The sequence below is a fragment of the Cyclopterus lumpus genome, chromosome 22 (assembly GCF_009769545.1).
Source record: "Cyclopterus lumpus isolate fCycLum1 chromosome 22, fCycLum1.pri, whole genome shotgun sequence".
Taxonomy (NCBI): Eukaryota; Metazoa; Chordata; class Actinopteri; order Perciformes; family Cyclopteridae; genus Cyclopterus; species Cyclopterus lumpus.
In genome coordinates, this window is record NC_046987.1 from 10,539,702 (window position 1) to 10,566,707 (window position 27,006).

The 27,006-nt window shown below is 41.7% G+C and overlaps 6 protein-coding genes across 7 annotated transcripts in view; 4 read left to right on the forward strand and 2 right to left on the reverse strand.

Annotated features, from left to right (window-relative positions):
• eml5 (EMAP like 5) overlaps window positions 1-1,494 on the forward strand; it is a 32,394-nt gene extending 30,900 nt beyond the window's left edge. The window contains 2 exon segments of the mRNA XM_034563508.1: window positions 200-300; window positions 393-1,494. Coding sequence (XP_034419399.1) covers window positions 200-300; window positions 393-429 — 138 coding nt within the window. The 3' untranslated portion in view covers window positions 430-1,494.
• A 259-nt stretch (window positions 1,495-1,753) lies between these two features.
• Window positions 1,754-3,364, reverse strand: isca2 (iron-sulfur cluster assembly 2). The gene is made up of 4 exons (XM_034525340.1): window positions 3,229-3,364; window positions 2,867-3,023; window positions 2,412-2,527; window positions 1,754-2,322 (listed from the first exon to the last, which is right to left on the reverse strand). Exons 1-4 carry the CDS (start codon window positions 3,288-3,290, stop codon window positions 2,148-2,150), a joined length of 510 nt encoding a protein of 169 aa, XP_034381231.1. The 5' UTR covers window positions 3,291-3,364; the 3' UTR covers window positions 1,754-2,147.
• A 120-nt stretch (window positions 3,365-3,484) lies between these two features.
• On the forward strand, window positions 3,485-5,759 carry LOC117725271 (NPC intracellular cholesterol transporter 2-like). Of its 2 annotated transcripts, none has more exons than XM_034525342.1 (5): window positions 3,485-3,812; window positions 4,074-4,164; window positions 5,066-5,173; window positions 5,259-5,431; window positions 5,597-5,759. In XM_034525342.1, the coding sequence occupies exons 2-5, from the start codon at window positions 4,083-4,085 to the stop codon at window positions 5,681-5,683; spliced, it is 450 nt and encodes a 149-aa protein (XP_034381233.1). In that variant the 5' UTR covers window positions 3,485-3,812; window positions 4,074-4,082; the 3' UTR covers window positions 5,684-5,759. The 2 variants fall into 2 exon arrangements, with proteins under 2 accessions (XP_034381233.1, XP_034381232.1); XM_034525341.1 differs by having other exon boundaries at window positions 3,486-3,807.
• A 414-nt stretch (window positions 5,760-6,173) lies between these two features.
• gskip (gsk3b interacting protein) lies at window positions 6,174-9,171 on the reverse strand. The gene is made up of 3 exons (XM_034525343.1): window positions 8,947-9,171; window positions 7,257-7,502; window positions 6,174-7,171 (listed from the first exon to the last, which is right to left on the reverse strand). Exons 2-3 carry the CDS (start codon window positions 7,497-7,499, stop codon window positions 7,013-7,015), a joined length of 402 nt encoding a protein of 133 aa, XP_034381234.1. The 5' UTR covers window positions 7,500-7,502; window positions 8,947-9,171; the 3' UTR covers window positions 6,174-7,012.
• Window positions 9,172-9,951: 780 nt separating this feature from the next.
• Window positions 9,952-24,583, forward strand: atg2b (autophagy related 2B). The gene is given in 50 exon segments (XM_034525344.1): window positions 9,952-10,295; window positions 10,398-10,560; window positions 10,698-10,850; window positions 11,751-11,765; window positions 11,768-11,852; window positions 12,071-12,233; window positions 12,323-12,455; window positions 12,458-12,501; window positions 12,618-12,701; window positions 12,703-12,715; window positions 12,827-12,862; window positions 12,865-12,990; window positions 13,121-13,272; window positions 13,476-13,587; window positions 13,808-13,926; window positions 13,928-14,052; window positions 14,307-14,421; window positions 14,424-14,475; window positions 14,593-14,687; window positions 14,803-14,991; window positions 15,249-15,522; window positions 15,615-15,723; window positions 15,799-16,000; window positions 16,526-16,570; window positions 16,572-16,669; window positions 16,924-17,081; window positions 17,194-17,289; window positions 17,292-17,359; window positions 17,466-17,616; window positions 17,771-17,973; window positions 18,552-18,632; window positions 18,761-18,867; window positions 19,366-19,458; window positions 19,545-19,615; window positions 19,706-19,782; window positions 19,888-20,058; window positions 20,165-20,297; window positions 20,384-20,583; window positions 20,670-20,899; window positions 20,987-21,104; window positions 21,221-21,412; window positions 21,491-21,592; window positions 21,688-21,766; window positions 21,879-22,092; window positions 22,183-22,252; window positions 22,337-22,419; window positions 22,576-22,697; window positions 22,812-22,966; window positions 23,061-23,210; window positions 23,319-24,583. Coding segments are annotated over 50 exon segments (6,219 nt in total). The 5' UTR covers window positions 9,952-10,133; the 3' UTR covers window positions 23,550-24,583.
• Window positions 24,584-24,688: 105 nt separating this feature from the next.
• Window positions 24,689-26,972, forward strand: noxred1 (NADP-dependent oxidoreductase domain containing 1). Its single transcript, XM_034525431.1, has 6 exons — window positions 24,689-24,964; window positions 25,081-25,262; window positions 25,715-25,895; window positions 25,973-26,127; window positions 26,314-26,512; window positions 26,595-26,972. The coding sequence occupies exons 1-6, from the start codon at window positions 24,807-24,809 to the stop codon at window positions 26,734-26,736; spliced, it is 1,017 nt and encodes a 338-aa protein (XP_034381322.1). The 5' UTR covers window positions 24,689-24,806; the 3' UTR covers window positions 26,737-26,972.
• Window positions 26,973-27,006: the final 34 nt, after the last annotated feature.

Below are 27,006 nucleotides of genomic sequence, written 5' to 3' on the forward strand. Positions count from 1 at the left end.
ATTATACAATCACTTAACAAATCTTCACACACTGCCTTTTGAATTGTTGTTGTGATGGAGCTCTGCATGAGGTGACTACATGATGCCTTTTTAGCATGTTTTAACTGAGTCACATGACCACACCTATTAACAAAGCCACTCGATATCTGTTTACTGTAGTAGATTTCACCTGGATGGTATGTATGTGATCTCTTTTCAGGCCAAACACAAACGCTTTCTGGGCCATTCTGCTCACTTGACTAATGTACGCTTCACAAGTGGAGATCGCTACGTCGTTAGTGCCGGTGGAGATGACAGGAGGTATGACTGAGGCTCCAATTAACGACGTAGTTTACAAATGGCATCACAGTCAAATATTAAGCAACGCATAATTCTCTTTATGTCCTTTCTAGCCTCCTTGTGTGGAGGTGTGTCCATGCCCCTCACTGAGGATAACACCTGGACCACCCAGCCTCAGAAAGTCTCCCAGCATGGCTCTCCAGAGAGGAAATTCTGCTAAAAGGATCAATTTAAAGGAGGAGGAGGAGGACAGACGTGGCAGCTTGTAAATGATTGGTGATCCGACTTACTGCCTCAAAACTAGGTGCATGCATATGTGAAACGCTCATTTTCATCAGTCCTGATTGTGAACACAGGCAGAGGGCATACAGCCCTGCTCTCACGACATCACATCATCCTTAAAAAAAAGAGACATCTCTCTAATAATAACACTTTTTTAAGAATGAGTGTATCTGTGTACATGTCGAAAATGGAAGTTTCGCCACTTGACAGGCCTAAAAAATTGTGTTATTGAGGATCGCCATTTTTTGTAAACATGTAGCAAACTGAATTAGCCTTAATCTGAGTGTTTCATTTATGAGGGTTTGGATTCTTTTTGTATTAGTTGGTTTTACTTTTTGGATCATGTAGTCATTTGTTTGTTCTTTTTTTACTTGTGATTCCAAATCCCGTGGCCTTCCTCCTGAATGTAACATCCACTGTTATGTTATGGATGTCAGCATGCCAAAGCATACTATGCACTGTACACCTGACCTGGTCACTGTGTTACCCTGATGGTTCATTTACGGTTTGTGTCTGTGGTTGTGTTGTTGACTGGTTGACCTCAAACCTCCCTCGACGGTGTTCCCCTCATGACAAGTTAAACGTGTGCATATTTGTTTGAGGATTTGTTTGTGGTAAGTGGGTGTGCATGGCTTACTGGAAGACAATCTGTCTAAACCAAATTCCTCAGAAAAAAAAGAACAGCTGTAAAATGATGTTTCAATACACGGTTGCAATTCTTTCTCACTTTTCAGTGTGCTGCTATGACGTATTATTGTCTCATTTTCATGAATATGAACGGTGTGACTTTTTTCAACAGCAAGTTAATGTTTTGTGTTATCGAATATATTGCTTAAATGGAATGTTTTATCAAGAGAAAATATGAAAAGCGCAAAATATTTTGCTCCTTGTATTAAGACTAACTATACAAAAAATGTTGCTGCATATTTTGATTTACATTATACCAGTGTACATATCATTTGTATATATTCTTTTTGTATATTTTTTGTGAGATGTTTCTTAAATTCCACTTTAATAAAAAAGGCAACCATGACTGACAGTTGTATAATGATTCCAGATTAATTCATAATGCTCACGTAGTAACACTTTTAATGAAACAATCAGTGCCACTAACCCTTTATCAATTAGAATAGAGGAATCAACAATATAACACACAATTTGCATGTAATAAAAATTGAACAGACTGAAGATGTACATATCTGAAATTCACTCAATTTTATTATGATGAAACAAATACACAATAGCGTAGCTCTCTGCAATCATAGTTTTAGCATATTTACATATTTTACAACAAGGGTAAGCCTCTGCACTGCTGACTCAAACGCCTCAATTGAGCCTTTGCTTCGGATTGAATGCATGATGATTACAGTTCAATATTGTGAATTTAGCTACCAATTAGCATAGACTGTCTCTATCTGCAAAATAACACAACGATAAATATATACCCCATACTTTCATTCAGTTTAACTGTTTCACACCTACAAAACCAATAGTTAGAAGGCACTAGTTTAAAAGTGCCTCTGGTAATTAATTGTATTTCGTACATAAACTGGTAAATCAGGGTATCAAGCAACATTGATGCAGGGTCATAGTTTGACTGAGAAGGAGCTTCCACAGGAGCAGCCGTGATCGGCCTGAGGATTCTTGAGCACGAGGAAGGTGGAGCGGATCAGCTCCTGGCTGAAGTCCAGAGTAGCTCCTTTCACAAACTCCAGGCTGTCCTGGTCAACAATAATGCCCACTCCTCCCTGCTCAAACACTCTGGATGCAGGAGGGAACAGAGTTGATTGGATTAATAGATGAGGCCGGTGTAAAACTACAACTTCAAAGATAGGTTTGTGGCAGTTTACCTGTCATCTTCATTCTTGTTATTGTCAACAGAAAACTTGTACTGGAACCCGGAGCAGCCTCCTCCCTCCACATGTATTCTCAGATAATCGCCCTTCCCCATGATTTCCCCGAGTCTCTGTATTAAAGGGGCGACAGGGTTATGATGAATTCAACACATTGACTGACATGGTGGCTACATGGCAATGCATTTTAACATGGTTCTGCTTGATTGTCCATCATCACATATCAGATATCAACAATGTTGACAAATAACACTTCAGTGAGTAAATATCAAATTACAATTTGAGCGTCTTCACAGTCAAATTGTAGAAGAACTCATACATGTATGTACATTATCCCAATGTATACAATGGAGATACACTCTGAATGTAAAGTAACTGATACACTGGCTCAGATGGGGGATTAAATAAATGTGTGGATTTTGCGTGGTGCTTAATCGTGGGCATCTGCTGACCTTCACACACGACTCGGTGAGTTGTACTTCAGGTGGCTTCTGCTGGGTAGAGGCGCTGCTAAAGCGACGAAGCCCCGTCGTGTAAACGGAAACGTGTTTTTGAGGAAGTCGATGTAACTGTTGGCCCACATTGTTTTCGGACAGAAGAGTCAATGCCCTGCAAAAAAACAAATGGGACGTTATCGCGTGACATCAGAAGGACTTACAGCCTCACTGGACCTGAGGCTAGCTAGCTACATAACAGTTAGCTTGCTAACAACCTGAACATCGTTCAACACACAGCTCTTTCTCTCTCCCCAGAGAGATTGTTTATAGCTTAATAGCCCTAATGATCTCTACGATATAAGACAAATAAGAATTACCTAGCGAGGTTCAATACTTTCGACTTTGACGCAGTCATCATAGCTCCTCTCACGAATGACATCTTCCATAACAAATGTTGAGCGGTTACACCCACAGCCAACAACGAGAGGCAGATCGCAACCTTATTGGCTGAAATGATTGTCTAACAAATAGATACACGCAGATTCGCACAATAAGGTCGTTTGATTGGTCAGTTTACTTGCCAATCATAAGGTATGTTGTGACATACAACAGGGGTTTTATATACCTTGGCTTTGCCTCTCAGGCACATAGCTCCTTAATATAACGTTAGCTAGTTATATATCGTCCCAACAATATCCACCAATCTCTGATATTTGTATTTAGGTTTAGGTTAAAGATGACTGGGTTTCGTGTCTGCGGTCTATGGTTTGTGTACTGCTTGAGATAGTGATCAGACAATTATATCGCATGAGGCGGGGTCTTAACGGTCAGAGGTTGCCTGACAGGCTGTACTACGGGCGTCTATTATAAATAGGCGTTACTTGGATCTCGTGATTCAGGGAATACAAAGGGCTAGTCGGTTGTCGTCCTCGCTTCAAAGACTGACGGAGGCGCTGGTAAGGTAGTTTCTTCCACGTCCTTGTACTCTTATGAGAAGGCTATTGTGATTGTGTCGCTACCCTTGGTGCCAGGTATTCGAAGAGTGTCTTCTTTGTTGTGTTAAACTCTATAATCACTGCTACACTCTGGTATGAGGAAACGAACACAAAGTCCTATGAGTCAACACTTCCCACTTACTGCTCCCAAGTCAGACGTCTGGAGAGGTTTACTTTTCTATTTCGTAACGACTAATTCCTTGTTTTGTGGTTCTTGTTTTTTTAAGGAACGAAACATGGATGTCCGGACTTGTGCTTTCGTTTTGTTCGGCTTGATGGGACTCACCTATGCGGAACCGGTGAAGTTCCTTGACTGCGGTGAGTTTCACTTCACTCCATTTTAATGACAATATTTACTACTTTGTTCCTCAAAGGGGCAATGGTTGACTTTTTAACGACTGTTGCAAGTCTTGTACATTAGAGGCAAACTTGCAACTCAATCCAATAAGTGAAATAAATCCGTTGGTTAATGCAAGTTGCATGTGTTGCTGTCCTGTTCTCTCTGCTGTATCAGTTTCCCAGAACACAGGTGACGTGTTAGTCCATCCTATAGTCTTAACGTTTAATTATCACAATGTTTTGCGGTTTCGGTGCTAAATGGCACGTTTCATGTCTGGACACCTCTGTCCCACCGACATCCTCACCTGTCCTCAACTCGTGTGTTTAAGGACTCGTGCACATTAACAACTCTCGTGCTCTTCAAAAAGCAGCAGGGTCAAGGACGGAAACGTTTAGTCTTAAATTTGAGTGGCGCAGATCCTACATTCCCCATGATGCAACTCAACAATGTCACGAGACTGTCTGATCACATCAGTGTTATCTTTCACACTTTGGAACGCTTCCCCCTGAGCCACAGGGAGATCTAGCTGAGTGGCCTCATTACTTATTGGTGTATGATCCTGCACCATACAGTAATCATGAGTATGATTGGGTCACATCATGAAGGTTAAATATGATTAGTGGGGAAATTCAATCTACATGTACCAAAATGTATAATCTCACAAAATATGTGTACATGAAGTATTTCACTCCCTTATTTTAATACTAAAGTCCAAGCAGACAGTTTATCTTTTGTTATTATTGTGTTCCTAAGGTTGTTATTTTTTGGCAGCTTATGCAAAAGTGTATTGAGACTGAGCGCTTGGTAATGTGTAATTTCTTTTTTTTTTGTATGCCTCGAGGTCTACTTTAAAAAAATTATTTTCACCTTTTCATTTAGGCTCTACTTCTGGCAAAGTGGCCTTAGTGGACATTAACCCTTGTGCCACTCAGCCATGTCAGCTACACAAAGGACAGTCCTACAGTGTCAATGTGACATTCAACAGTGGTAAGAGGGCTTTATATTTGAGAGAACTTCTTCTAACTGTCAGAATAGGATTTCTTTTTGATCTCAATCATGTGTTCTGTTGTAGCTGTGGAGAGCCAGTCGAGCAAAGCAGTGGTTCATGGGGTCGTTGCTGGAGTTTCCATCCCCTTCCCCATTCCTGTAGAAGATGGCTGCAAGTCCGGAATCCAGTGTCCCATCCAGAAGCAGCAGAAGTATCACTATGTGACCGCTCTTCCTGTAAAGTCTGAGTACCCTTCAGTAAGTACTAGTTACATCAGCAGCCATCCTCTTTTCACAGGTTCAAATTAAGTACAACTGTCCTTTTTTTGTTTTTTTGTTTTGTTCTACCTATTGCATCTTTCACTTCAAAATTTGTGTTTGTATATAAACAACAACAAAAAAATCAATCTTCTGCATTTCTAGATAAAGCTGGTTGTGGAGTGGGAACTGAGAGATGACGACAACAACGACCTGTTCTGCATTCGGTTCCCAGTTGAGATTGTGAGCTAAACTAGTAAAAGTACCTCAACATTTTTTTTTTTTTTTAAAAAGGGATTAATCTATGAATAAAAACCCTGCAGACTTATTCTGGTTAATTTTATTCACTCAAATTTTGTTTTAAAGATTTATGTCTTTCACTGGTTTGCGAGACTTTGCTGCACTCGCGTATTATGACACTGAAATAAATGGCCAGTTTTTGCAGTGACCTCGTAACAGCCAATTTTTAAGAAGTGGATGTGAAACAATAGTTAAGTTTGACCCTTAACCACTTCCACTGCAGTGCAATTGTCTTACTGGCTGCTGTGTAGTCAGATTCTGTATTTTCCTTTACTCAAACTTTTGTAATCTTGCTTACTGACCTTGTAAATGAAATTATAATAAAGAAATCTAATGTACAAAATTGCATAATGACTGATGAATTAACCTTTGCTTTGAGATTTTTCAAATGTATTATGGCAGTGTTCTACTTATCACATGTACTTAGACAAGACACTACATCCACTATTGTAGACACACTTTAATACATTGCCTCCAAATCAGCACTTGATGCAGTGAACAAAATGGTTTTCATTTTAAAACAAATGTGCCTGTCGGACATTTGAGGCTAAACATGAGGTACAAATGCAGACTGATGTAATTCTGAGAACGTATTGGCCTGAGCAAAGGCCAGCAGCAAGGAATGCCGTCTAAATACTGACTAATCAAAGCCGTTTGAAACGACTCAACATGTCTTCCTTGTATTAAAACAAATGTGGTGCATTGAAAATTACCCCAGAATTGAGTGGCAAATATACATTTATACAGGAAGGAAATGGAGAAAATAAATTGGGATTGTATACACTTTTCAAAGGTGTCTGACCTAGTTAACCATGTGAAACGTGATGGCATTAATCTGTCAATGCAACACAAATTAGTTATATTTTCTTATTTTAAAAAGTCCAGTCATTAAGGCGGCATTTGTTGCACTGCTGCACTAGTTGGGTATGTTTGAGCAGAAATCTGTTCAGTTTTAGTGCAAGCAGGACAGAACTAAACTGGAGCTATAATTCATATAACCTTCTTTCTTAGATCCTTTTTGATGAGTACAAAACTATCCAGGATTCTCAAACGGTGAACACAGTTACAAAATTGTATCGTGCAAGTTGGAAAATCTTTCCACAGTAAAGTCAATACAATGTTACAGCCAATACCACGCAGTTCCATTAGAGCAGGGTACCCCTTATTGTAGTGGTAGTTGGGCAGGTTTGTCACAGACTATAATATTTGACCAGACTTTGCTCATACACCCACATCATCAACCTCCATTCCACTTTAACTTGCGCAGCATCGTGGTCCTTTTCACTGTCCGGTTTGCTTCAGCCTCTCTAGCCGCTGGAGCAAAGCGTTCCCAAAGGCTTCTCTGTAGCCCGGACTCAGCGAGTCGAGAAGTGAGTAAACTGTCTCGTAATACTGGGTGTTTAAATCCTCGTCCACTTGATTGAAGGCATAGCCCACCACCTGTTTGATGGAGTGATTTATTGTAAAACTTGCAGCCAATGAGGAATAAAACAAGAAATCACTGTCACTCTTTCGTGCATCTTACCCGCAATCCCGCCTCTGTGAGCTCCACACAATACTGGTTTCCCTCTCGTGTTTTCATGTTTATGTAGGCCACATCTGACGCGCTGTTGAGACTTTGCGACACATACATTTCAGCAACGGCAAAAAGTACGTCCTTTACCACTGCCTCTGCCTCCAAACCCATGTCCTTGACGTTAGCAGGCACAACATAGTCCTCATCAAATGAAGAGACGAGGGATTCCTCGGGCTGGCAGTCAATCTCCATCCCCTGTTACAGAACAACAACTTTATTGGCCGACTCAGCAGAAGCACAGATGTTACTGTATGCTGTTAAAACTTGACTGGCACAATGATAGAAAGAGTTCTCCATGTCCACAATCACTGCACTTCAGAAAGTTTACAGGGACTGTGTCAAAACAAACAGCTCTTTACTGCCATGGAAACAAACTACTATTGGACTACCTGTTAAATATCATCAATAGTGAGATGGTAGTAAAAGAATAAATACAAATAAACTGAAATACACCAGTATAATATGGTAAAAAAACATAAAACACCGCTTTAAGCACCATTGCAAAAAAAATATTTCTTAAAGGCCCATTATCTAAAGATAAATAGCAGAACTGAAACAAATAAGCACCTGACTGTGAAATATTATTCTCACAAGTGCAAGGTGGCCTATTTTTAATACTTCCTCAATGTGTAGCCAGTTGTGTGAGGAAAGGTTACACAAACTTAACTACCATGTTGGACCCAATCAAATTGCAATAACTAAAGATAAAAATGGGTATTTCCAGAACAGATCAGTGTGTTCAACACTTTCTTCCTCCAAATAGGGTTAGTTGGTCCATGCATGGTTTCACCATGATTTATCATCGCACCGGATATTCAAAAAGTCCAAAGTGTTCCCAGAGAGGAAGACTAATGCCGTCTCCAGTGCTTCCAAATAAGGAGTTGGCTCTGTTGGTGTTTTTCTTCAATTTCATCATGGAAATGCTTCTCTCATTGAAGATCCCTCTGAATGAAAAAGGCAGCTAAAGGCCAACCTATCAATGGATGCAATGTAGTAACATCTGTTCCATTTATGTTCTCTAACTGTCCTCCTTAGCACTGGTGCATTTTTGTTGAACAAGTTTAATCTTGCATTTTTTTGGGGCCCATTTATGTCAAGGAGTATTAGGTTGTGCATTCCTGTATGAGCCCTTTTCCTGCATGACAGCTGTGACCTGTTGCTTCTCATCTGGCTGCGTCATCGTTCATTCGTGTGGATGGATGCCTTTCTGGGCACTGAGCCCTTGTAACCACTGATTGTTAGACACGCAGCAACCTTTACTTAAACTTAGCTCTTCTACCTTGTTGACATCTGTCGTTGGTCGAGGTGGAGCCGATTTTAAATATGTTAAACGTGTACAATTCAAAACATTGACCGCTCGGACTATTCTTGTCGAGTAGCTGGCTGAGGCTGAATATATATGGTTAATGTTTATACAGACGGTAGGTATTCAATATGTGAGCTTCATGCAAATGTTACTATTAGGCGAATTCATACAACGTGAGAAAACTGACGGTATTAAATCAAGTGACCTATAAACGTGGTTCAATCACTCTGATTAAATTTCCCCCGTGTGCATTTCAAATATGGTACTCAAATGAAAACCACACGTGTGATCTGAACACTTTACAAGAGTCCTTCATAACCTAATTTTCCTCACCTCCTCGTTGGACGCGTTCTTCCGGCTTGTTGACGCTTCCGGCCCTCACGAGCTCTCAGAGCCGGTTCCCTCAAATGAGCGTCACCTCACGTGAGATCGGTAACTGCTGAGCTTCAAACGTGTCGGTAACCAGAGACTAATCACGTTAACGCACGCCCCGTTTGTAGTTTAATTCAGCGTCTAAAATAACGACTTCATTCTTGACCCAACGACCGTCTGGAAGTCTACGCAGAGCCGCACGTCATGACGTCATGTCCTAATCCCATCCTGGTGGAGGCTTGGTTGGTGCGGAGTCATGAAAGTGTTTGTAAACAACTCAGACAGAAGGTAACTCAACAACAGCACGAATACGTTCAACTGTGTTTGTTTACTCGCGCGTGTCTGCGTGTTGCTCTGGTGTGTGCGTGTGTAAAGTGAGTCCGTGTAAGCCTCACTGTGGGAAGATAACTTAATACATGTTGGGTTTTAGGATTAGCGAGCATGTAAAGTCTTTAGCCTGGCGTTAGCCTGCTAAGCTAACGTCGCCTCTCTGCAGGTTCACAGGCTAATGTCGCTCGTCTGGCTAGTCGGCTAGTTAGCTAAATACATGTCTTTGTTTCGCTCGCTAACTCCCGTCTCTCTCGACAGCCCGGTTCAAGTAATCACAGCGAAGGGCAGCTATTGACCAAGTCTGGGGACTTCAAACTGGTATTTCGCAAGTGCGATTGGCTTATTGATACTGGCTCTAGAATGTGGATGAATGTGTGCTCAGGATAATAAGATGGTATGCGGCACTATATTATAATGCTATTCAGGATACTTTTAAAACCACGTCTGTCTTGAACTCACGCATTCATGACGCTTCTTGTTTTCGGCTGTGTTGTAAACATTGTGCGTCAACTCCCATGTTGTGTCAAGTGTCGAATTACAAAAGGGGGAACCATATGTCTTGTCTTTGAATAGGAGCAGCAAACTGGAGTCTGAACACTTCCCACACGCATCCCTGTGTGTCCACACATCCTGCCTAGGGTCCCTGGTGTTGGGATGTGAAGGGTGTTTGAGCTCAAGATTTCTCAATGTCTTTAAATCGATAGGATGACACAACTGTAACACCAGTGATTACTTCATAGCTGTCCCAGTTGCAATAGCTTTGCGGTTGCCTCAAGATCCCTGGCGTTACCTTTGTACTGGTCACCTATTGAGTTAAGATGCCGTGGCCATTTTCGGAGTCCATCAAGAAACGGGCCTGTAGATACCTCCTGCATCGGTACCTTGGCAACTTTCTGCAGGAGAAGCTGAGCCTGGATCAGCTCAGTTTAGACCTCTATCAAGGCACTGGATCACTTGCACAAGTGCCATTGGATAAATGGGTATGTGTAGTATCACTTGTGGCAGGAAATGCAACCAATGATAAGATTTGATTTAAACACAGAATCTGTATGAAAGCTTCAACATTATTTCTTGTTCCTCAGTCACTCAATGAACTCCTAGAGACGGCGGATGCCCCTTTTGAGGTCATCGCAGGGTTTATCCAGACAATTTCTCTAACCGTTCCATGGGCAGCTCTACTGCACGAAAACTGTGCCCTGGAGGTCAAGGGTTTGGAGATGGTGCTCAGACCAAGACCGAGATTGGGTAAGGAGAAGCTGCATTGAGTTCCACTAGAACACCATCTTTCAAAAAGGTGTTGGATAGATGGAAATGTGTCATCATTCTGTAGCATCTGATTTTACTGAAAAGTCAATGACTGTCACCACTGGCTGTTCCTCCAGCATCTGGCACTGAGCCCATGTACTGGTCCAGTTTCATGACGAGCAGCATGCAACTTGCCAAAGAATGTCTCAGCCAGAAACTCACCGACGATATGGGAGAGAGCTTCCAGCCTTTTGAGGGGTTAGAGAAGTTTGCAGAAACGATAGAGACAGGTACAATATGTATATGTGTTATATCTGTTAAGTTCAACCGAAATTCTGAGCTTCCCGCGCTTTGAAAGACGTCCTGAGACCAGTAATTTAAAATATAAAGTATTTAATAAAAGTATAAGGATCATAAGCATATATTTCTGTCCCAGGCGGGCGCGCTCACGTGTCGTTGGGTCCACAGGCTATAATAACGATTTATATGAATACAAATCTGTTAAATAGTTAACTGTCTACCGCCTTCACGTGAGAGGACAAATGCCTTACAGAGTTTCGAAAGGTTAAATACAAATCCATACACTGAGCATAAAGCTTCTCCATTGGTTAGTATCAGGTATGCATGCATATACCTCAACTACACAGCATGCTATTTGCCTATCAGTACAAGGAGGCAGACTTCTCTAAGCAATAAACCACAATGCTACTTCCCTTATCTCTTCCCTTTCGGCCCTAAACAGTAAGATGGGCTCCTTCAAAATAAATGCCTCTCTTCCAGTCTCTTAGGGAGACCTACTACTTGACTACGCCTCCTTGGATCAATACATTCCATTCATACCTGAGTCATCTTTATAGTTATGATAACTATAAAACATAAAACAATCAGCATACAGTTACAATAATACTTATTCAGTGATTACACCTTTACAGTAACGTACTTATACAGTGACAGTGACTTTTCTCCCATGTTTCCCAAACACATTCCTTCAGAATATTCTTCATAATATCCCTTATTGATTATCATATCTTTCTTATGTATTAATTTAAAACATGGACCTTTCCTATTTACATGTGCAAGTATATATAAAAAACCATTACAACTCTACATATCTGTTAAGCAACATTGAAAAAAAATTAACCAAGCCAGATTTGTCTAAAATGATTTCTTTTACATTTCCTACCTTGCAGTTCTGAGAAGAGTTAAGTGACATTTTTGGATACTGTTCTCAGAGTCGAACACATTCCAGAAAATTCTAAAACTGGGATCGCCCTTGAGATTCGAATAAAAAAGTAAGTTCGGACAATCTGGGAAGACAATTTACAAAATGTTACATAACATATAACACAACATACTTGTTAACATCAGAATTAAAGGATTGTGTATAGTAAAAAGATTGCAGCTACAAGTATGGAAGTTATACCTATTATGTAGTGCATGCGATGCAATAGTTTTCACTGTCAAACTGCAGGTCCTTGTCAAGCTAATTGTGTTCTGCGGTTGCTTTCAGGATTGTTTACTGCGATGAAACAAGCGAGGAAACTTCAAGTGTGAATGTGCATCAGCCAACCACATTTGCACATAAAAACCTGCAGATGGAAGGCATCTCTGTATTTTGGGATGAGTTCTCAGATGTGTCCCGTGCTGGTTGTAGATCTTCACCAACTTCAACGGTTGGTGTAGTGAGACTTTGAAATTTAGCAGGAAAGTGCATGTATGTATTTGTCAGCCTTTTAAAAAATTGTAATCTCTTATTTTGTAGGAAACTGAGCCAAAGCTCTCACCTAGCTGGAATCCCAAAATAATATGTGAGCCTCATCCTCAGTTTACGGAGCCTTTATTCTCTACGACACCCTTTGAACCTGTGCAGGTCGGAAGCCTCTGTGGTAAAATTGAATTTCTCTCACTCTGAAAAACAACTTGGCTATGCCTGGAGCAAAGGTAAATTAAGCATTTCCGAATTACAAAATAATATAAGAAAACAAATCTGGATTATTTAAATAGTTAACCTTGTGAACTAGAGGTAATTGAGTGTTTTTACATGCTTTGCTTTTCAGCTGGATGTTGTTGGACATATTGATACACTCATCATTCTTCTGTCCCCGCGGCAAGTTCATCTTCTTCTGGACTTGTGTGGCGCTTTTTTCTGGTGGAGGTGAGTCCCCCTCTGTTGATAGATTGAGAGACAACATTTCAATCAAACAGGGCAATGATGTCACCAAATGAGTTACTTAGAAGTAGAGTATTTCTTATTCTTTGTGTGAAGGGGCGCCGGAATGGGGTAAGGATAGAAAGAGCAGACCATACAGCAAGAGGATGAGTATCGGCTCCACATGGAACTGAACCGCTGTCTGAAGAAGGATACCGCTGTGCTAGGAACAGACCCCGACCTCTTTGAGAGCCAGGCCACCAGAACTGTGTCTAGTCGAGGTTGGACTGAAACACCATCCTCTAACCCTTGACTTTTCAAAGAAACCAGATGTTGTGGTTGAATCGATCTAATGGACTGTTCTTTCTTTGTCCTGTCCTTTTTTTTTAAACCCATCTGTGGTTGGTGTAGATGATGTGTTCTTCTCCATGGCAGACATGGATATGTCTCACAGCTTGTCATCCCTTCCTCCTCTGGGTGAACCACCCAACGTTGACTTGGATTTGTCACTGAATAGCAACTACTCTGCCTCACCAGGAGAATCTCCATCTGAAAATGCAACAGTAAGTCTTCCTCATACATTGAAATGTAATGTAGTTGAGCTTCTCAGTGTTCTGGTTATTCTGTTAGATACTGAAATCCTCAGAAAATTGCAGTAAAATGTAATTTAATCTTATATTGACAAAATTAGGAGGTATTTTTCTCGTGGGCATTTTAGTTTTGTGTGGTAAAATCCTTCAAATGAACTGTGTATCTGTGTCCATAGGCTCTGTGGGATGATTACATGGATGTACCACGACAAAGAGAGATGCAGACTCATGAAACTCCCATCCAGTCGCGGGATTCACAACTCCCTCAAAAATTACTAAGACAGACTTGTAAGTATCACAATGTGTCTGCATCTGTAATTTCAACACATTAAACTATTAAATACTCGTCCCTCTGTGGCCATGTGCTGAAAAGAGGGAAAGGAGTTTCAGATATTTTTCTGTTGTTGTAGATATAATCAGCTGGTGAAGTGCTTGTCTATAAAAAAACATACCGACACTCAGCTCCCTGTTGCACATGGTTACATGGTTTACGTGCCTTGTATTTCAGCCTATCCATCCAAAACCCACAGTGATGAGTCGAGGCCAGAGCTGGTGTTCAGGTTGACACTGAGTAGCCTTGCTGTCTCAGTCCTACACATCGACCCTCTGCCACCACCAGATGCTTCCCCCCAGTCCCCTCGGCCCCATGGCTGCACACTTCTTCAGCATGGTGGGCCCAGGCCAGCTCGCCCCAGCTGCTTTCCTTCAGTCTCGGACAGTGTTTAACCAGGCTTGCCCCCATGACCATCTGAGGTACGCTTTTGTTTTTCACAAATTGCTTTTATGTAAGTTTATACTTGTTTTAACATCAGAATCACATTTACAATCTTATATTGGCCAAGTACATTGCACATACAAGGAATTTGACTCGGTGAAAGGTGCATAACAATAAACATAGACAAAGAATATAACAATACAAATAAACATATAATAAAAACAATAAACATGCAATAATAGATAAATATGTATGTGTTTTATGTCTGTCTGATCTGGGCTTATATTTTCAGGTTTGTGGGCCAGGGCCTAAAGATCAACTATGAGCACAGTCAGGGATCCAGCCTGCGGACTTTCAGTACTGACGTCTCCCTTCACCAGATGGAGTTTTTGGAGTGTCTTTTTCCCGTTCTGAGGCCGTCACTGGTGGCTCCCAACGAGGCATTCAGTATACCGAGGTTAGTGTTTCAAGACCAAGCTAAGCACATTTCAGTGCACTGAGTTTTGGTTAGTTAAACACCCCATATTCATGGAATGACATTAAGAGTGATTCTCACTACTTTCTCTGTCACACTTCAGCTTCCTGACATTTGACACCACAGCCCAGTGCTGATGCTCTTCTTACAAGCTGCCTTCACCTACTTTACAAACAGGCTGAGCGCAGGGGCCCTCAGGTAACAGCAGTTATTAGTCCAATATGAAACCACAACACTAACGCTTAACACTCAGCAGCTTTATGTGTCTCATTGTCATGCTTGTACTCAGTAAACACATTTGTTCTCTGTGCAGGGTGGCCAGGTTCGCCTGAGCACCATTCCTAGGAAAGCTGAGATCCAGGTGGAGCTGGGCCCCGTACGCTCTGAGCTGGACATCAGTATCGTGGACCGTCTCAACTCATTGCTACAACCTCAGAAGCTGGCTACCACAGAGTTGATGGCCTCCCACATGTACACATCCTATAATAAACATGTCAGCTTGGTGAGGTCTTCTCAAGAACTACTAATTAACTATTTAGAAATATGAATAAATCGCAAATATAATGATATGGCTCAATGATGATAATTATTGTAGTCTATACAATTATTGTCACACCTTGATCGTCTAAATAACAGTTGTTGTAAACGTAGATTAAAAAGGTGAAATAGTTGCTTAAATATATTTTATATATTTATATACACACAGACAAAATCTCTAACATGTCTGTATTGTAATTCTTTGTCCCGCTAATTTCACAGCATAAGGCCTTTACGGAGGTTTTCCTTGATGACAGCCATACTCCCACTAACTGTCATGTATCGCTTACTGTCAATGCCCCATTGCTGGGCCTTGCTATCCGCTTCCCCATCCCTGATCTGCGTTCAGATCAGGAGAGGGGCCCTTGGTTTAAGAAGTCCCTGCAGAAGGAAGTACTTTCCCTGGAGCTGGAAGACCTGGAAGTGAAGACAGAGTTCATGGGTGGCAGCTCTCCCGACCAAACCAAAATGGAGCTCACTTTCAGGGAGCTTATTGGTATGTGGTCTAAAGTTCTCTCTGAAGATTTTTATTTTTATTTTTATTGGAGGAATTGCTCTTTAACTGCTTGTTATTTGTTGCTTGCATAGGGAAGTTTCAGGAGGAGCCGGATCAACCATCTGCCCGGTTCCTCAGAGTGTCCCACACCATGGATGGAGACATGACAACATCTGAAAGTGTCAAATTTGATTGGCCGAGGTAAGTTCTAACCAACCACAAACTGCTCTGTCCATTCAAGGGAACCCTTCAGTGATGTTGAATCTCTGTGAGCAGGATTGTGCTGAAGATGAACCCCACTGCAGTCCACTCAATACTTGAGCGGGTGACGGCTGAAGATGACGAGGGCGCTGAGGACCATTCCCTTGAAGAGGAAGAGGAGGAAGGGGCTGCCCATTCACTGAAGGATGTGTGTGACTTTGGGAAACCAGAGCCATCACCCTTTTCATCACGAAGGGTCATGTATGAGAATGAAGAGGTATGTCATGGCCACATTCAGCTAAAAAGCAAATATAAATTAGTCCATTCTTAATATTGTTGACATACCTAGATCAACCGCTCTTTGTATTTGCTTAGAAATTATCCAGGTGTATGAATACCACCTGATTGTCTGCTCGCTTTATACAACTTTCAATCTCTAAGTTTGGACCATTTATATGGCATGTTATCAATGCCCAGAAATGTTTGATATTAGGAAACCTTCAATAACCATATAGAAATGTTGCAGCACACATATTTCCTTATATTTGAAAAAGTTCCTTTTTTAATTTGCTTAATAAAAGAATTGTTGTTTCAGTTCTCATGATCACATTGGTCCAAAAGCAGGTGGATTTTGTGCAGGCGGGACATTTGCATTCAGAAACGAGGGTATCTTCTGGTTGATGCATTATATTGTATTGACAGATGCATCATTATGCAAACAACAACACGCGCAGTGCTTTGCATGCCTAACCTGTTGACAGAGCAGATGGTGAGCCCATGTGTTTTTTTTTCTTAACTCCAGATGGTCATCCCTGGTGATGTTGCTGAAATGACAGAGTTCCAGGAAAAAAACCATGAACAACTCCCGCTTCATCCTTGAGTTGTGTTTCCCCAATGTGCAATTAGTGCTCCCCGGCAAGGCATTTTATGAAAAACTACACAACAGGTACCAAATGTGTAGCATGATACAGAATGTGAACATGTGCTTTGTAGTAGCTGAAAATCAACAGATAATGATTTGGTGAGGGTTTTTGTTTGAATACTTTTTATTAGATTATGTTCTAGTTGAGACAGGTCTTATTGACACCCAACAACACTGTTGAAAAGATTAAGTGACAAAAACTGTAGTCATCCCCACGAAATATATGGTATAGCTATTAAGATACGTAACCCCTGTAAAACGTATATTCTCTTCTCTAGGATAAACAATGACCTGTTGCTGTGGGAGCCGACTGCTCCATCTCCAGTGGAGACGGTAGAAAGCATGCCATATGGAGTTGGACTCTCTGTCGCCAGTCAGTTGATCAACACTTATTCCAAGGACAGCTTCAGCCAGTTCCGCTCTACTGGTCCCGAGGGTGAGAAGACACAAAACATTTCCCATGAATGTGCATTGATTCTTAGAATTGTAGTAGAAACTTTTAAAATGAAGTTGTCACTTCATAGACGTGCTTTGTGTTGTGCTGACAGAGGACAGTGGCTCAGAAGAGGAGACCATGCACTATTACTTGCCTGCATCAGACCTGAGGTCTCGCAAGAAGAAAAAGCCCAAAGTCCAGAGCAAGACCTCCAGAGCCTGTTCTCTGTCATCATCAGTGTCAACCATGGCCTGGTGGCTCTTCAAACTAATGCTAAGGTGAACTTGCGTCCCTTTTGTCATCACTTGCTATGCACAGTTTTATTCAGGTGCTCCTAGTATCGTGTTTTATGGATCGTGGAATGAGTTTCCATCTTTCTCCCAGAAGGAGGATAAAACTGTACTGAAAAACAAACATGGCGAATTCTGGCTGGAGGTGAAAAATGCTGTGTTGTTCAGTGTGACGCAGTACGAAGGATATAAAGACCAACACTACATCTGCTTCCACACCAGTAATATTTGCATGTATCATCAAGGTAAACCAACTGCAAATATTCACTGCAATTTAAAATGATGTGTTGTATTTTGGGATATTTGTTGATGAAGTATTATATAATATAACCATGTAGTGTTTCTACATCAGAATCATTCATATACTGTACATATGTCTCCCTCTGTTAATCTGTTCAGGACTTGTGGATGGAGGCACCTCTGTGTCAGACGTCAAGTTGCCATGCAGGACACATCCCCACTGGTTAGAGCCAACCATCTACCAATCCGATACATCTCCTGAGAGAGCCTCAACACCCTCAGAGGGTATCGGTCTTGAGGCCCGCAGCATGGTGTCTGTTGCTGTCAAAATCTCATCACAGAATGCAGAAAGCAATGTCAAGGTAGATTACTCAAAATCCCTGAAGTAAAAGGCAAACAGCTTTCAGATCGTTACATTTGAATAGCTTTAAGTGGCCTAAAATGAGTATTATACAAGAGTAAAAGGCAGAGATTATATGTGTATTTGTGGATCAGAACTTTTCTGAAGAACTTACTTATCCTGTTAATCCACTTGGGACTTCTTTACCCCCAGGTTAGGGTTAGTGTTTACAAGATAGACTAAGTATGTTTTTCCTGTTTTTTTCTCGATCTATTCTCCAACCCAAACTTGCCCCATTTCACATCCGCAAACATGGAGAGTGGCAGACTTTATGACCTATACTGCAGCCAACCATTAAGGGGTGATCAATGTGTTTTGGGTTACACTAAGGGGTGATCAAGATGTTAGTGGCTAACCCAAAACATCTTTGGGATGTGTTGATTATTGATTTATTCCTGTAACCACACCTTTTGCAGTAGCATCTATTTCAACCACATTCAGTAAGCATTTCCCTTTTTGACAACTGGTGTTTAAATGTATATCAATCAGCTTGTTTTTTTGTTTTCTCCTCACTCTGGTGATGTGTGCGTTTTTATGTAGGAATTCCTGGTTGCTGTTGGAGTGAGAGGAGCCACACTCCAGCACAGAGTGGTCTCTCCCGGTCTGGGCTGGTATGACCAGGTAGCACCTCATTCACTAACTCTTTTATTGTTTTGCCTTCACATAAATGTTAATAGAGCATTTCAGGGAAAAATATAATACAATAAAATGTCAAGTTTTTACTCCTAATGCCAATTTATGTGCAACAGATTGTTGACTTTCTGAATGTTTCCGATGAGCCTGTGTTGGGTTACGCCCCTCCTACGTCTGTCACCACCCTACATTTACACCTGTGGAGTTGCTCTCTAGACTACAGGTAAATAATTAGTTATCTGTCATCTGTGTGTGTACTGTGGTGGCGTGTTAAAGATTTATTATTATAGATTTTAGAGCTTGTCCTTTTTTAGAGTTTTATTGCAATAAGTAAGTTTCACATTTTCAAACGCGTATCTCCCAGCTGACCGACAAGAAAGAATTTCAATGAGGTTCAGATTGACCTTTTTACCTGCCACTATATATTTTCACCCTTGTAAGACGTCCTTGAACACACTGTGGTTTGTCTATAAAGTCATAACCTTGTCTCGAAGGTGTCTCTTTCGGCCTCCGTATGTTAGGAATTAATAGTTGGAGGCTGAACTCCACGACTTTCCTTCTGACAACATTGGCTAGAAAGCCGAAAGCTAGATTCCATAAGAGGCAGAACGAGACAAGCTTTTCGGCAATAGAGACCTCATATAATACAGTATAACATAATCAGTAATAAGAAGAAGGAGAACTGCCAATACAGTGTTCTAATGACTTTTTCTCTTGACAGACCTTTTTACCTGCCACTCAGATCCCTGTTGGTTGTAGAGACTTTTAGCATCTCCAGCAGTGTGTCTTTAGACCACTATTCCTCAACACTCAGGTATGAACAGGCTGCTGGTTTTGCAGACACAACATTGAGAGAAGTTATTACAATTGAGTTATTTTTGTGTCATATGTTCTGCACAGAATCATTTTGGACGAAGCGGCTCTTTTCCTCTCAGACAAGAGTAATGCTCTTTCTGTCAATCTAGTGCGAGGTAAATTGACTTCAGTGATGATTTTAATAAACTTCTTAAAATGTTCAAATGCAACTTTGACCAACGTTCGCTTTTGTTTTTTTGTCACAGATTATGTGCAAGTGGTAGACATGGGAACATTGGAGCTGAGGATTACAGCTGTCAAACCGGGAGTGGATGGAAAGTTGGTAAGATTGTGCCTGTCTCTAACTGACATTTATGTTTGAAACGTTTTCTCTCAAATATTCGTTTTAAAATGCGTGCGTCATATTTCACTGTCTCTCGGTTGATAGTCGGAGCCCAGATTTGAGCTGCGCTGTTCCAGTGACGCTATTCACATCAGAACGTGTTCGGACTCCTGTGCTGCCCTCATGAACCTTATCCAGTATGTTGCCAGCTATGGAGACTTGCTCCCCACTGCAGAACCAGAGGCCAAACACAGCAGCACTACACAAAGAACCAAGGTCAGCAGTGGCACCAACATTACAGCAGCCAATATTACGCAGCTACAATAGGACGGAAAACACTCCACTGGTCGTACATTCTTAATTTGAGTAAATTTGTGGACAGGCGGAGTTTCCTAGCCGGCCCACATCTCAGACCCTGTTGCTCGCTGAGACTGAGCAGCAGATGTTGCAGGATCTGATGAGTGAAGCTATGGAGGAGAGTGATGGGCAGCATGCACCAGGGCTGGAGCAGAATGGTGAACACTTTGTTCAGTAAACATTCAAGTTTTATCTCCATGAATGACATCATTTAACAGTATTTTATATTTTTTCACACCTATAGGTGCACATGAGGAACGGAATCAAGACCAAGACCCGCCCCGCTCAGACCTATTCTTGTTCCCGGATGAGAGTGGGAATTGTAACCAGGATTCAAGCCCCACTTACCCGATGCTTCACTCTCCTCTTATCACTCCTGTCCCGAACCTGGCTCAAGAGACGGATGACTTTTGTATCCTGGAGACTCCAGGTTCCAGAGGAGAGGTCAGGATCTACTTGTTCACACAGTTCTGGCTGCGTAACTAGTATACTGACAATCTGTGGCTCACTGAAAGCAATATGTGTTTCAGAATCTTGATCAGGAGCCCGTGGTAAAGCAGCTTACCTCAGATCCTGTGGAAATCAAAGATGATTACTTCAATCAGCCTCTAGAGGGGAGTGATTCCAGCCGTGGAGCTATGAACTTTCCCATCCCAGAGGTGCGCTACCTCATCAAGGAGATCTCTGTCATCTGGCACCTCTATGGTGGGAAAGACTTTGGGAGTGCCACTTTCACAGCCTCTCCTGCTCGAAGCCGGGGGTGAGCCATTCACTATGTTCACACACTGTTTGAATGTGCTCAAAGGGAAAGGGACGTATAATTTGTGTCCCTTTCTCCCGCCTGCAGGTCTACACCTCATTGCTCCCCCTCTCAGACACCAGTCAGACAGGCCAAGGCTTCAGGACGGGCAGGAGGTGGAAGAGGAAGGAACCCTGACGTCCTGATGGAGATACAGCTCAGCAAAGTAAAGTTCCTCTTTGCCTGGAATAAATGTGTATTATGTTACTCTCGAACAGGTCAAATAAATACTGTTTGTAATTTCTTCACCATTTACCAGCTTTCCTTTGACCTTTTCCCTAGGTGAGATTTCAGCACGAGGTGTATCCACAGGGCCAGGTGGCTTCTGGACCAGCAACAGACCAGCCTATCTCCCGACAGGTGTTTGTTGTACAGGACTTGGAGATTCGAGACAGACTGGCTACTTCACAGATGAACAAGTTCCTCTACTTGTATTCTAGCAAGGAAATGCCCAGAAAAGCCCATTCTAACATGGTGAGGAAAGCAACACAGTCACGTTAATCCACGTGAAGTCTTGGCCTTGTGAAACGTATTGTGTGCTTTTGGTCTTAGTTGACAGTGAAGGCACTGCACATGTGTCCTGAGTCAGGCCAGGCTCCCCAGGAGTGCTGTTTGCGAGTTTCCCTGATGCCTCTTCGCCTCAATATTGATCAGGTAATAGTCTTTGATACAGATGGATTTTATCAAAGATGTCTATCGGCATCCTCAGTAACATTTAAGTGACAGCCTTGTTTTCGTGTGTTTTGAAGGATGCACTGTTCTTCCTGAAGGACTTCTTCACAAGTCTTGCTACTGAAGTTGAGTTTTTCTCACCGCCTGCTCAAGAAGGTGACATTCATTATTCACAAGTGCCTTAAACTCAAACAGAATTAAACGTACCCTTTGCTCACCGAGCCTGGGCTGTGAAAATACCGCCTCCTGATAACATTTTATTCTGCAGCTGTCTGTATTTCCACAAAGAAAGCAGCTGCCCCAGAGATCTCCTGCAGTTTCTCCAAGCACACCACCAGCAGCAGCCAGGACCCGGCTCCAATCATCTCAGTGCCTGCTCAGAGACGTTTGAGCCACAATGGTTTCTCCACATCTGGCAGGGAGGAAGTGAATGACAATGAAGCCTCTGCTCCTTCTTTCACAGACCAACCAATCTTCTTTAGGTTGGCGTTTAATAATTAAACAATGAAACCCCTTTGAGGAAATAACTTCATTGCTTGTTTGTGTTTGGTAACATTTGCTTTTTCTAAAAGGGAGTTTCGGTTTACCTCTGAGGTTCCCATTCGCTTGGATTATCATGGAAAACATGTTGCAATGGAGCAGGTACATGGTCTAAGGGGCATGTGTATTAATCCCACATTATTTAATTAGTGCTTTATGAATGATCTTATGACTGCTCTCCTACAGGGAACATTCGCAGGGATCATTATCGGGTTGACACAGCTTAATTGTTCAGAGCTGAAACTGAGGCGCTTGTGCTATAGACAAGGGTATGTTTATCTGAGTGATGTATCATATCAGACTGTTGCTTATTAATGGATATCTTTGATTCAGCAAGTAATATAGCACAGTTCTTCATCAAGTGTTTAATACTCGCAGAGAATCAAATATCTATCGCAGGAAAATAATACTTGTCTGTATTTCAGATTATTGGGTGTTGATAAGCTATTTTCTTACGCAATAAACGAGTGGCTAAGTGACATAAAGAAGAACCAGCTTCCAGGACTACTGGGTGGTGTGGGACCTATTCACTCTCTGGTGCAACTAGGTGAGTACAATATGTGTTCTGAACTAATCAATGGCTTTGAAGCTATGGCAACATGTAATTCATGATTTCATTAAGGAAGTGCTGTGAAAGTAATGCATGTTCTGTTCTGTTCAGTTCAGGGATTCAGGGACTTGGTCTGGCTCCCAATTGAGCAGTACAGGAAAGATGGCCGGATAGTCCGTGGGTTTCAGCGCGGCACAGCCTCCTTTGGAACGTCTACTGCTATGGCTGCTCTGGAGCTCACCAACAGGATGGTGCGGACCATCCAGGTAAACTTGTCCCTCCACTGTTATTTAAAAAGTCTGCAGAATACCAATGCATTCATGAGACATCTGACAAATCTATTGTTGTGTGTCCCTTTAGGCAGCAGCTGAAACGGCCTACGACATGGTGTCTCCGGTGCCTGATGAGAGAGACACAAAGAGGGTCAAACGGTTCTCCCATTACGGACTGGCTCATCAGCCTGTTGACCTGAGAGAAGGTGTAGCCAAAGCCTATACTGTTGTAAAAGAGGTAAACAAACCGAAAGCTAAAATGACCCAATGTTTTCCCTTCAATTACATTGATAGAAAAAAAAAAATTAAAAATCCTCTAATGAGGATTTTTTTTTCCCGTCCACAGGGCATCACAGACACGGCACTGACCATCTATGACACAGCCACCAGGGAGCATGAACAGCGTGGGATGACAGGGGCAGTGGGTGGCGTTCTCCGCCAGCTGCCACCAGCAGTCGTAAAGCCACTCATTATGGCCACTGAAGCCACCTCCAATGTCTTGGGTGGAATGAGGAACCAGATTCACCCGGACGCACGGCAGGAGGAGTCTCAGAAATGGAGGCAGGGCGAGGAGTAATTCTTACTGCCATATGGTACCTGTCTGAAACCATGATTGCTGAGAAGAACATCTAAAAAAATGTGTTGAAGACTTTCTTTGAAGTTGCCGTTTTTGAAGAGGAACACCACAGATGTGCACATACAGCCCTGGTGTAAATACATAACTGTTCATTTTGTGGCAATTTGAGCTACTGTGACTCAGCTTGTGTCAGCTAACCAGTTCCCTCACAGTGCCTTCATGGTTATCAGCATTGTTTAATCAACTGATGTATGAAGAGTAATGAATTATAAGCCACGTCTTTATGTGGATTTTGATTTGTTTTAGGATAGACAATGGCATGAAGAATACAAAATAACAATGAAGAAATAGGCTGTCGTCTCATGAGGCACAACAGTTGCTTAATTCTCAAGCAGCTCTGTTTACAAGTTGTGTGGTTACTTTCTCTAATCCTACTTAAGTGTCAACAGACACTAATATAGGTGTAATGACCCTTAATTTGTATAATGTGCTGTATGTGGGCTTTGTTATTTACTGTAAATATTCCTAATGTGTAACATTTCATGCACAGAGGAGAACACGTAGAAACTGAATGTGTTATGGCTGTGTGAAGTTCTGTAATCGGCACTTTTAAGTGACTAAGAGTTACTTGCTCAAAGGAATGACAGATGGGAAGACTATCCAAATTTGTTATAAAGTTTCATAATTTTATTTTGAGCTATGATCAATGTTGTGAATTTTCACAAAAGCTGCTGTTCTGAAAGGCTGCTTTTAACATTTCAAAACGGTTTCAAATGTGTTATTGTGTCAGTCTGCGCTCACATGTTCAAGTTGTTGACACAACATCTTGAAGTCTTAATATCTTGCACAATTGTTTTTAGTTTTTTTTTTTGTATGTTTGAATATTGATATGTGGCTTGATATGCCGTGTTGCAGACATTTTATTTCCCCATTTCCTTGTTTATGTGGACAGCATAAACTTTCTTGTACATACGTGTACAGTTGAATTTGTATTAGAAGCATGAAATGGAAATAAAAAAGGTTGAATCCCCTGAGTAGAGTGGTTGTGTATTTTTTGTGGTATAACTGCGTGTATCCTTAAAAACAACACGCAACGTTTCACGGCAAGAATTTTATTTTGAAATATGGACGCCGTTAAATTGGAAGTTGTCCTTTTGCCATGGAAACAGGAGCACCGGGCAACTTTTGACATTGTCCTGAAACTTGTTGTCACTATACACTTTTAGGACTTTTGAATCCTGTCGACACTTCGAGGCGATGGTGGACGTATCTGGTGATTTGGGCAGTGTTTCTTTTGAGGCCGAACTGACCGACGAAGAGAAAGATCTTCTTCACCTTCGTGCGCGCTCGGCCGGACTGACGTTTTGCGGTTGCGCGCACGCAGCTTTCCTTTGCAAACTGGCCCAGTCACTGAGGTATTTAATCTATCGGTCTATTTTGAGTATCGGTGAGACACAGGAAGGACGTAATAACTTGTACCATACTTCATGTCACAGAAGTCATTCTGATTGAAGCACGTGACCATTTACAGATGTGTCATCAACGGTCCCACTGCAGACAGAGGCTCGTTGGCATCAGGAGACGACAGGGACATCTGCGTTGGGATACTTGGGATGGGTCACATGGGGAAACAGCTGCTGCTCGCCCTTCTTGAAAAGTCTGGTATCAAACCATCACACATTAAGATTTCAAGCAGAAGACCAGAATCTGCAGGTACACTGAGACAATAAGACACGTAAAAGTCCAAATGCATTAAAACTGAATCTGCAGTGTGTGTAATCTTACATCAGACTGGAACTGCATTATATTTTCTCTTCCAGTAATCCTAATCAACAAAACGCAGTCGAATCAGTGATACGAATCATAGAGTATTGTGAATAAAACATACACTCATGTATTTGTGTTAAGACTGAGTGTATACTTATGATATATAATGCATCCCCAAAGATGTATGAATCTCAATCTTTTATTACTGACAAAAGAGGTTGTTAAGAGCTTTTTGCCATGTTCATAAAAAACATTAATATGCTTTGATACGGTTTGATTATGCTAAATCAGTGATTTAAATGAGTTGATTTAACCAAGTTTTACCGTGAGTTTACTTCCTTGTATACTGAAAAAGTAATCCTGGCCTTGTGTTTCCCTTTGTTGCTTCTTCATTTCAGTGGAATCGATCAAGAAAGGAGTTGAATGTTTCTTTGACAATGGCAGACTGGCAGCATGGGCAGACATTCTGTTCCTCTGCTGTCTGCCCTCTGACCTCCACAAAGTTTGTGCTGATCTCCACTCTCACCTGTCCAAGCACTGCCTTGTGTACAGCTTCACATCTGGTGTGCCCGTCACCAGGTACTCTCACACTCATAAACATACAGCATTGTGGATTTTCAGTCACTGAATCCCTCTAGTTTGATCTTTTATTTCAGATTGGCTCAGCTTCTTGGACACAACTTCATCCTCAAACCACAGTATGACTTTGTCGCCTGTGGCACTGCCGATGTGTGGCTGTCTTGCACTCATCTCACCACGGCTTTGACCGATCCTTTACTGATTGAGGCATCGTGTCCTCTTACAACGAGCGGTATGCCATGTTGCATTACTGCAGACTTCTTTCTTAGAGCTTGAATTTGAACCTGCCCTTTTTATAAGATGTAAAGGAGAGCATTTGGAATTTGGCGCAGAAAAGGCTTCACTCTTGATGTGACATTATTTACATTAATTAAGTTGTATTTCTGTATGACTGTTTAAGCTGACTTTCCACATTTAGGTGGCATTTCTGTGGGTCTGAACTGGGTGAGTGCAGTGTTGTACAGCCTGCTAAATATCTGCACCTCTACTGGCTTGGGATCCAGTGATGCTCTCTCTCTTATCAACACCGTCCTTAAAGAGAAGAGTCCACACGCTGTGGAATTTGACGCACTCAGTTTCATCAGTGCATCACAAGCAGCCTCCCTTTGCACAGAGGAGTGAGTGGAAAGAATATAAATATAAATATATTTCTGTCATGTTTAACTTTGTCCTGATCAAACTTGTAATTTTTTTCCACAGACCTTTCCCCTGGATTTCTCTCACCGATGCCCAGACCAAGGAAACACCACTGCTGTGCTTCCTATCAAGTAGCACATCTATGCAACAGCGCATCTCTGCAGCATACAAATCCATGCTCTGCCCGACACATCAGATTATCTAATGTGAAACTTCACTGTATACTTTATCAGGATGTCCACTACACAGGCAGACACGTAAATAAAACAATCAATAGGCCTCAAAAGTCTTCTGTGTTTGCTGCACCATTTGTGTTTGTAACGTTTGTATTTCATGCATACTCTGTGTACGGGGACAACAATGCCTTTTACGACGTACACAAAGAAAGAAACGATCCCCTTGAAACAAGACAATCGACGCTTGAGATTCGCAGATTTTCGTACAAGCTCGGGAAAAAAACACGGAAGTGTCAAAA

Excerpts from the sequence above, each read along its gene's own strand:
- isca2 (XM_034525340.1), bottom strand. The coding sequence starts at position 3,290 with ATGTCATTCGTGAGAGGAGCTATGATGACTGCGTCAAAGTCGAAAGTA. Across the intron at positions 3,024-3,228 it reads AAAGTATTGAACCTCGCTAG|GGCATTGACTCTTCTGTCCG; the intron begins GTAATTCTTATT and ends GTTTTTTTGCAG. Across the intron at positions 2,528-2,866 it reads TCACCGAGTCGTGTGTGAAG|AGACTCGGGGAAATCATGGG; the intron begins GTCAGCAGATGC and ends CCTTTAATACAG.
- LOC117725271 (XM_034525342.1), top strand. The coding sequence starts at position 4,083 with ATGGATGTCCGGACTTGTGCTTTCGTTTTGTTCGGCTTGATGGGACTC. Across the intron at positions 4,165-5,065 it reads GGTGAAGTTCCTTGACTGCG|GCTCTACTTCTGGCAAAGTG; the intron begins GTGAGTTTCACT and ends CTTTTCATTTAG. Across the intron at positions 5,174-5,258 it reads CAATGTGACATTCAACAGTG|CTGTGGAGAGCCAGTCGAGC; the intron begins GTAAGAGGGCTT and ends GTTCTGTTGTAG.
- gskip (XM_034525343.1), bottom strand. The coding sequence starts at position 7,499 with ATGGAGATTGACTGCCAGCCCGAGGAATCCCTCGTCTCTTCATTTGAT. Across the intron at positions 7,172-7,256 it reads TCACAGAGGCGGGATTGCGG|GTGGTGGGCTATGCCTTCAA; the intron begins GTAAGATGCACG and ends TCCATCAAACAG.
- noxred1 (XM_034525431.1), top strand. The coding sequence starts at position 24,807 with ATGGTGGACGTATCTGGTGATTTGGGCAGTGTTTCTTTTGAGGCCGAA. Across the intron at positions 24,965-25,080 it reads AAACTGGCCCAGTCACTGAG|ATGTGTCATCAACGGTCCCA; the intron begins GTATTTAATCTA and ends GACCATTTACAG. Across the intron at positions 25,263-25,714 it reads CAGAAGACCAGAATCTGCAG|TGGAATCGATCAAGAAAGGA; the intron begins GTACACTGAGAC and ends TCTTCATTTCAG.